A 9,503-nucleotide genomic window follows, 5' to 3' on the forward strand; every position below is an offset into this window, starting at 1 on the left:
AGTCTCCAGCACCCAAGCATTCACCACACCATTCAGAGGTTTTCACCATTAGATGAAAGTGAAAAGGAACAATATGAATCTTACCTTTCACAGCTATAGTCTTAGAACCCCATTAAAATTACATTAACTCACTCCATTTCAGTTCCTACAATAGAACCAAAAAGGGAGAAACCAATGAGACCTTTAAATTGTTCACACAGGCCCAATTAACCCCGCTGTTCCAATTAAAAAAAAAAAAAAGTCAATATCTAATAAAGATCTTTATTTCAGAATTTAAATAGATTTACAAACCATAAGAAAAAAAGAATATAAACAAGGGGAAAAAAAACAACCATCAAGTGATCGCAAAATATCCACATGTGAATATTAAGGTAGAGATTGTAAACAGTCTTTAGAAGCCGAAAATAAAAATAAAGAATAAAAAGTCTCCCCGGAAGTCTTCGTCACGTTCACTCAGTTAGGAGGGTTTTTGTTCCTTTGTTGTTGTTTTTTTCCTGAGTTTTGTTTTCTTTTAATATCTGCTGGGTTTGTCCCTCAGTGATCCTGCCACCATTTAGAACTCAGAGAAACGAGGTGGGGGTCAGGGGACAAGTAGAAAGGAGAAGAAAATAAAAATAACACTAATTTGACGACAAAAAAAAAAAAAAAAAAAAAAAAAAAAAAGCCTTTCACACACACCCCACCTCCCCCCCCAAACAATAAAACAAACTATGTAACGGACATCAACTAAAAGCTAATTTCTGAGCGCTCTGGGCTTTGTAAAAGACTAATATAATTATTATAGTAAAGTGTGCTGTGGCAGCTGTTTGTATACATGGGTTGGAACATTTATTCATGTTTCAATGAACAACCCTGGTGTTTGAAAAACAATTACGTAGATATTTTTAGCATATTGAATAGAAAGCGTTGCAGCTAACAGCACAATTAAAAAAAATTAAAAAAATCCCCATCAAAACAGTAAAAGAAGCCCAAAATAAACTGACAACCCTCAGCCCATTCACAATGCAACAGATTTTTTTTTTTTAATAGATATAAAATTGAGAACCTTTGTCCCTAGACAAAATCCCAACCCTTATAGCAGATCTGAAATCACAAACACATGATTAACAGCATGCTACTTAAAAACCACAATCTCCTGTTCATGCTTAGGATTCAACTCCATCCTGCTGTCTCCACCCCCATGCTCCTCAACACATCTCGTGAGCAATCCGCAAATATTCACATACAAAAAGGAAACATGGCTACAGAAATGTGGAGAACTTCACTGGAAATACTGTTGGATGACAGAAATTATGTATTTGAGTGTGCAATAGATCTCTCCTGGCAGTTGCCCAATCGCCACATAAGGCCACTTTTTTTTTGCTCCCCTTCTGAATCACTTATGCTGCTACCTGATCTCCTCTGAGGTAACAGAGTTCATTGATTCAGATGAGTCAAGATGGCTGTGTCACGGATGAGCAAAAAAAACTGCCTGTACACAGCCACCACAAGAGGCATTCTCTCTGGAGTCTTGTGCTACTCTGATTTAGCAAAACAAGCCACCAAATAACATAAAAAAATGGATATAACCATCTTTGTTCATCTGTAACCAGTCACAGTCCAAGCCCCTCACAGGTATGGAATTGGCTTGTACACTAATGCTGGAGTTCAGGTCAGACTGTTGAAAGGCTTGGTTTTCCTGCCACGCTTGATGCACTGCGTATTAAGTAGGTTTAACCACTGGCTGCATAGATTTAAAAAAAAAAATACAGTACATTGGATTTCATGAGCAGCAGCAGGCTCAGCTAGCTTTTGTTAATGCATCCAAGCCACTGGTACAGTAGCACATGCTTATGTATAATGGAGGCTGTGTGGCAGTTGGTGGAGGATGTTCGTGGGATCATGACCTACATTCTTCTATTAAGTTCAGCTGTTGGATCTTACCATTCTCACTCTCACAGCACATAACTCAGACAGGGGCTGTTATAAATAAGTTAAAACTTGTTCCATTAGGTTGATGCTGTTTTTCCACAGTATTCCCACCTGTTTGCACAACCTGTGAGTTTCACAAGTCTTGTGATATCAGTGCGTGAAGGAAGGCACAAGAAAATGTGAACAGCTTGCTTTTTTTTTTTTTTATAAATGGATAACTTTGAGCAGCACAAGCTCTGGGGCTCAAAAGGTCAGAGGTGACGCACTGTAGCACTTCAAACAGCTCCTGCTAACTAGAGGTCACACATGGCTCAGAGGCGCTCAGGTTTTCAAAACAATCAATCACTGAACTTTGCTGTATGCCTAAACTAACTTCCTTTGGAGATGCTCTCAACTTTTTTTACTCATCTGATATTACACTCCTTTCTGCTGATAATGTGAATGTTTTTTTCCCCTTAGCCAAATTTAAAAGAAGCTTGGCTGTAAGATGAGGCTTTGATCGTTTCTAAACCAGAGGACAATAGGTCTTCAAGCCAAAAACTTAAGCCAATTATTAGTAAAAGCATATGTGGAATTACTCAAAACCTTTACTGCTCTCAGTGTGTGTGTCTCATGTGTGTTCAACCTTTACTAACACAACATGAACCAAAAAACATGTAAGAAAACAAAAGACTGTATTTTTCATTTCGATGCATCAGATTTTAGTGTGCATACTGTTACTGCACATGTGACAGAAGGTGAACAGGGGGGTCCTATGCTACATGAGGACAATGTAGGGTTGAGAAACTATAAAGGGTAGGGGGACAAATAAAAGTTCAGTCCATGACAGAAAAAAAAAAAAGAAAAATGTGCAGGGGTAATAGTCAGGGGCTGATCAGGGCCAAGGGTGATTGGTTGACGTCATCATGGGGCAAGGTCAAGAGTCCTCAGTGCCTGAGTCGTCCTCATCATAGCAACAGTCCTCATCCTCATCCTCATCCTCATCCTCATCCAGCTCCTCATCATCATAGTAGTCATCGTATAGGAGGTTAGAACCGTCGTCTGTGGGTGGGATTTGGGTGCGGACACAGTACTCGTCCAATGTGATGGGAACCTTGACACCGTCCCGCTCTGCATCAGCTTTGGTAGCCAGGACCTGCTTCCTGTGAGAAAAGATTAAAAACAACAACAGCCAGATGAGGCCAGCACTTCAGTTCAGGTACTCTGTGTACCTGCTACACTGTTAAGCTCCTATTAGAACTGTGAAGAACACTGCGCGGTACCTGATGATCTCGATGTATTCTCTGTCCTTGCCCTTGCTGTCCCTCCACTTGCGGTACATGACAGATGCGTCAACATTGGCTGGGGAGAAGGTGTTGGGCTCATTCAGCAAAGAGATCACACTGAGCAGGATGGTCCTGAGAGAAAAGAACAGGCAGCAAATAGGAGTAATATTGTTATTGTTAAAAGTAAGACAGGAGGTGCCAATGACCAATTCTATCAGAGGCTAATGACATTTACAGTGCTGTATGAGCCAGCGGGAGTTTTCTCTGTGTTTGTTCTGTTTAGTTTTTTGTGGTAACTGTGTCTGGAAGGGTTGGTTGGATTTGGAGGTGTGTGTATAGGTGATGGCATCGTCAATGACTTCATGTTTGCCTACCCAGTTTTTAAGGAAAAGATGTTGCTTACAGTCACTAGAGTGAAGGAACGGACTACAAGGTGGTGGGGAGCGCAACAAGGTAGTAGTGAAAAGTGTGTAGCCATGGAGGTACACTGTTTCTTACCTTGTTCTGTGACATTGATTTGTGAAATTTGTTCTTTGGAATAATTTGAGAAATGTTTTCTATACAACATATACAAGCCAACATGATGGGCTGTAAATTCGGGAGGTTCACACACACACACACACACACGCCTTTGGGGCCAGTTCTGAGCCCGGGCAAAAACTGGAGGGCTTCAGCAGGAATGGGGTAAAAGATTTTATAAATAAATAATAAAATATTGTATGCCAAATCAACGTGCAGAACGCGTTCCGCTCTGGCAACCCCTGAAGGAAAACTTTTGTCAGATCTAAATTGAGGAATGTCCACAATTTAAGAAGACGCGGGAAAAAAATTATCATTTGATAATTAGTTGGACAGATTAATGACAAAGTGGCCCATTATTGAAATAATTACATTTAACATGTCAGTTTCACTTGTAAGACAACAAAACTGACAAACAAAAAAGACAGACAACCTTTCTTTTATTCTACGAATTTATTCTATTCAACGGAAGAACCTGAAATTAGATTATGAACATTACACTATGCTGTGTCCGGGCCAACTCTGGTGGAGGAGTTTGAGCGGTTCACCAGTCCCACAGTTTTTGGTTCGACCCCGGCTCCTCCAGTCCTTGAGCAAGACACTGAATCCCAACTTAGTTGCTCCCATTAAGTGTTGGCCTGCTGCATAGCAGCTTCCCCATTGGTGTGTGATTGTGAGCTAGAATCAGTGTAAAGCGCTTTGAGCACCAATAGGTAGAAAAGCACTATATACCTCTGAGTGCAGACCTTTAACCATTTACCTGACATTCTGTGTGGGGTTCCACCTCTCGGAAGGCAGCTCGCCGCTCTGTGGGTCATCCACTGGTGGATGCAGGATAGAGATACACACATCCCCATTCTAGGGACAAAACAGAAAACACTAGCATGTTGAGATAAAATTTTAGTTACTGTATCAATACAGTCTAATACAATCAAAATATTAGAATTGAAAACTCTTATAGTTTTTCCTAAATGCCTCAACATGTATCATATTTTATGTAACATAATTGTATTACCTAGTCTATATTTGCTAGCATTTAGTGTACAGTAGTAATACTTACCTCATAAATGTTGGGATGCCACATTTTGGTGAGAAAGCGGAAAGCAGGTGGAGAGTACGGGTAATCAACAGGGAACTTGATCCGAGCCTGGGGGCAAAAGATACATATTAGCAACTTGAGAGACATGGGATTTATCTACACTTCTCTCTTGCCACTACGAAAGACAATGACTTCCCTTCAAACTGCAACTGTTTAGGACAATTATTTCCACTGACCAAGACTTGGTTAAAACATAGGATAAATTTGGCGATACTTTCCAGAATAGAATTAAATTTTAAAAAATATATATTGCCATCATCATTCGTATGACTGAGTAACATAAACACAAAATTACTGTGATTCTGTCCCCAACTTGTTAATGTGTATATTAGGTTAATACTACATGTAAACTAGTGTGAACTAGATTAAATGTTTCTTAAAAAACAAAACAACGACGACAACAACGGCATGGCCTGGAGTCATACTTCATTTTAATAAACTATCCTTAATAAACTACTTGCTTAAAAGGTAGCTTTAAACCAAGTCATTGCTCAAACACATGCATGCTCGCACACAAACCGTTTGGGGAGCGGGAGAGCCTCTTTTTGGGTGCATGTCCACTTGTCCCCAGAAAGACCTACAATGTGCAGCAGCAAAAATTAGGACCTCCCCAATCATGCTGATCAGCCTTATAACCGAAAGACACCTATTTAAAACTAGCGGTTTATTCATAGAAAATTATTTTGAGGTGGCAGAAAATTGAGGACATTGTAATATAATATGGTTGTTGGATGAGAATTGCAGTGCGTTCAGCTGTTGAGTCCATGGAACAAACAGTGGTGACTGAAGGGGGGATACTATAACGACATTTATGCTACCAGTTATACTGCTATTACTAGCATGCATTGCTCACAGTATAACCTTCTGCTTATCCTCGGCATCACTTATGTAGTGAAAAGGGGGTTGTGCCTTCTATAATACTATAAGCTTTGAGCCCTTTTTGACTGAGTTGTAGTACTTTAACAAGGCTGAATGTAGCAGAAACATATCAATGTTTAGAATAAAACACTACAAATATGACTTTGTAATAATCACCAAATGTGATGTCATCAGCCACATCTGTTAGAGTTGTGGCTATAAAATTGTCAGTCTCTCCATGCAGACAAACTCTTTGCAACATCTGTTACACTGGATGACTTTGCTTTACAGGATTGCAGTTTACAATCAACAGCAAAAACTGGTTATACCAGAGTAGAGAGACAACAGTGATAAAGTCCTGGGGGTAAACAGCACAAAATTCCAGGGTCTGAGAAACCCTGTCAAACAGCTGGTGGCAAAGATCAAGCTATTGTACACATTACAGGCTGGCAGCAGTGCAACACACCAGCTAAAGGGGGCAGAGAGAAAAACTGAAGTTAAAAATTACGTCCAACTGATGCTGCTTTACTATGCCTGTTTTCTGGAAGTTGAGTGATGTCAATTGGAAATCAGCTGACACGTCAACTACCAGATAACTGTACCTGGATAACAACAGTAGCCATTCACGAAAAATTTGCGAAATGGGGTGGGAGAGGTGTGAAAGATTAACAGGGGCCAGGACAAACTCAAATCAAATTTTCAAGTTTTGAATTTGCAGCAAAACAAAGAGCAAAAAAAAAAAGCTCTCAAATTCCCTAAAATCTGGAAGTCCAAGATGTATTTAGATCACCGGCATTGTTATGGATTAAAAACCAGGAGAGAAACATCGGTGAGGATTCTCTTTCATCCAAGGTTGGTTATCAGAAGATGGAATGTCAACTCGACTTTCTTCTTGGTTAGAAGGAAAGAAGGAAAAGACAAATCCCAAAGTACCACCTAAATAAACTAACTAACAAATATTAGTTTTCTGTACATTAATTTTCCTTCAAAACTTTCTAGACCATCTTGGAAATAAAAAGAAATATGATATGCAATAAAACATACAACCTCTGGTGGTGCACAGGGGAAAGTGTACCAACTTATAGATGGGCGGCTTTCGCCTTGTTCCTTCATTTGTATGCCTCAACCGATATAATCTGGGCTTGGCACCGGTACCGGGCCACCCCTGGTAGGCTGGGATTCGAATCTGTGGCCTTCTGCATTTCAACCCAATGCTCTACCACTGAGCCACCAGGGTTCCCCTTATTTGAATAAATAAATATCTCTAATATGTCAATCTGGAGGCTGCTGCTAAGATTTGTACAAAATAATTTGTTCATTATGATTCTGTGAGTCTAAATGCAAGCTACATGTTAATATCGTGACCTCACAACGCTACTTAGCAGGCGGGTTTAAATACATTTTCCTACTAACACATTTCCACAATCCATGTGCGAACACATACGATCCAACTGCTGGCATTTAACACAGACGGACACTTTAAAAAAAAAAAAAAGTTTTTTTAACATTAATTGCCACCATAAATGACAAAATAAAGGGGGAAGTGAAGAAGGAAATGAGACCTGGTTGCTTTTGGTTTTAGAAGTATTGTATTGGAAACCATAAAACACTACTAATATAATGTAAATCATATAAAAGCATATAAGATCAGAGGTCAGAGGACTTCACCTGCCCACCCATGAAGTTGATATTAAATGCTAAATAGGTGGTTTTAAATTGTGACAAAGCTGGCCTACACACAGGCTGCTTATATAGCTCATTTGCTCTGAAGCAGTGAACAGCTTGTCTCATCGAAGTAACCAGTCAGAAATAAAGAAAACAGAGGAGGAAGATAGAAGGGATGACATAAAGTAGCTTAGGAGCCCACTACCATCTTTCTTTTAAGTGTCCACGGATCATACTTATGTTACAGTTCAACCATCGGTACTGGTTTCTGAGCCAATTTATACTCATACTCAATTTAATCGGGACTGTGCAACACCAATTTTCTCCCCAACACGCCTCCATAGCATTTTAGGATCAAGCAACAACAGGTACTAGAAATTAGTTATTGCTTTTGATATAGCAGCTCAAACAAGATCTCTGACAATCACAAAGTGCTAACCTGAGTACATGGTACCACTGGCTTGCATGTCAAGCCTAATAATTGGATTCAGCACAGAATTAACAGCATCTATGGTCAAAAGGCGATTCACTCTGAACTCTACGGACAGCTCATCTGACCAGCAGACATGAAGTATCGAGAGTGTCCTGACATGCAAAGAACAACAAAAAGAAAATTCTTAGTATTTCAAAGTAATTTCCTCTATGAAAATGTCTCTTTGATTGTGACCTAAAAAGAAAATGCTAAATGAGAGTAAGTGTGCCCACCTAATAGAAAATGACAGCAAGGAAAAGTAAACCAGGTCAATGCAATAACCCTGAACAAAGCACATCATCCTGTTCTCTTTGTGAGCCTCTTTTACTTCTCTACAGAACTTGTCACACCTCCACACACCCCAGACTTAATGATAAGAGCTATACACACAATGATCCTAGAGAGTTCATGCACAACAAGCCCGGCCTCATCAAATTAACCCAGGAGGAGGATATAAGAGAGTAAAAGGTCAAAAGGTGGGGTTATGTTACAAACTGAGTCCTAGGTGACTGTAAGACACAAAAGTTTCGGTAGAGCGATATAGTCACAAAGATAGAGATAAAGTGCACATGCCTGGCGGCTGCAGGGGACGGTTATTTGTGTGTCACACTCTCTTCTGCTCACATCCGACTCTCATTCCAATGGGGCACGACTGCAAAGAAGGGCTCTGCCTGCTCTAGATTTGGCCCTTTCTGTATTCCATCTTTTCCCTTCTACCCTGCTCTTGTTTCTATGTCACAGCCAGAGGGGGGAAACATGACTCCAGTAGGCCAGCCATGCCCGGCCCAGCCAAGCAGCTGGGTTGGGTCCTCTTTTCTGAACCCTCCCCTGAAATGGCAGGGCTAACATGAAGCCTTATAATCTACAGTAAATATAATGCACTCAAGTAGGAAGAAAGGCAGGCGCAAACACAGAGTCAGCTCTTCACAGCCTGGTCTGTCAAAAGCTAAAAAGGACAGAAAGGGCTGGACCAAATCTTAAGGGCAACACCTTTTTCCCCATTTTTGCTACAATACATACACTTCACTGACATGGTTTCATAGTATGACTTGCAGAGATTCAATTTACATCATAATTCTATGCAAAAAAAAAATAGAATTAAAGCTGACCAGGTGATGACACAGTAGCAGTTAAAACCCAGTCATCCACCCAAATCTCAAAGATCCAGTCCTCTTCTGGGACACTACAAGCACTTCCACAACATTTTACATGTAGTATTAACATAATAATCACACTACCAAGTTGAAGACAGAACCACAGTAATTTTGTTTATGTTACTCAGTCATACGAATGATGGTCCAAAAGAAAAATATATAATAAAAAAAAAAAAAATATCCACACTGTCAATGTTTAAGGAGTAAACTTTTATTCTGCAAATTGAGGTGGACAGTTTTAAACTAAAACACAACTGGCTAATTGTGTTTTAAGACACCAATAAAGTGACTCAGAACCAAAAAAATAATCTCAGCATCATTACCTACTGTGAGACCAATAGGTCAAAGATCAATTTATTAAGATAGATTAATGTGTTCACCCATCTATTGTAGAGATATCCACAAATCTGTGATTTATACATGTATCATGTAAAGACTGTGGGCTGCAGTCTTTATGTATCCACTATGATGTGACCTACTATGATGTAGAAACACCCATGTGAAACAAACACCTGACTCAGCCAACCTTTTTGTGATGTCATGACCTACCTGGCTTCCAA

General features: G+C 39.9%; 1 protein-coding gene across 1 annotated transcript in view; it reads right to left on the reverse strand.

Moving 5' to 3' along the window:
- Nucleotides 1-247: 247 nt before the first annotated feature.
- cdc34a (cell division cycle 34 homolog (S. cerevisiae) a) overlaps nucleotides 248-9,503 on the reverse strand; it is an 11,538-nt gene continuing 2,282 nt past the window's right edge. The window contains exons 3-6 of the mRNA XM_067512993.1: nucleotides 4,756-4,842; nucleotides 4,456-4,553; nucleotides 3,174-3,308; nucleotides 248-3,053 (exon numbers count right to left, since the gene is read on the reverse strand). Of these exons, the coding sequence (XP_067369094.1) occupies nucleotides 2,828-3,053; nucleotides 3,174-3,308; nucleotides 4,456-4,553; nucleotides 4,756-4,842 (546 nt within the window). The 3' untranslated portion in view covers nucleotides 248-2,827. The remainder of the gene's footprint in view (nucleotides 3,054-3,173; nucleotides 3,309-4,455; nucleotides 4,554-4,755; nucleotides 4,843-9,503) is intronic.

Source organism: Channa argus, chromosome 8 (genome assembly GCF_033026475.1).
Source record: "Channa argus isolate prfri chromosome 8, Channa argus male v1.0, whole genome shotgun sequence".
Lineage (NCBI taxonomy): Eukaryota > Metazoa > Chordata > Actinopteri > Anabantiformes > Channidae > Channa > Channa argus.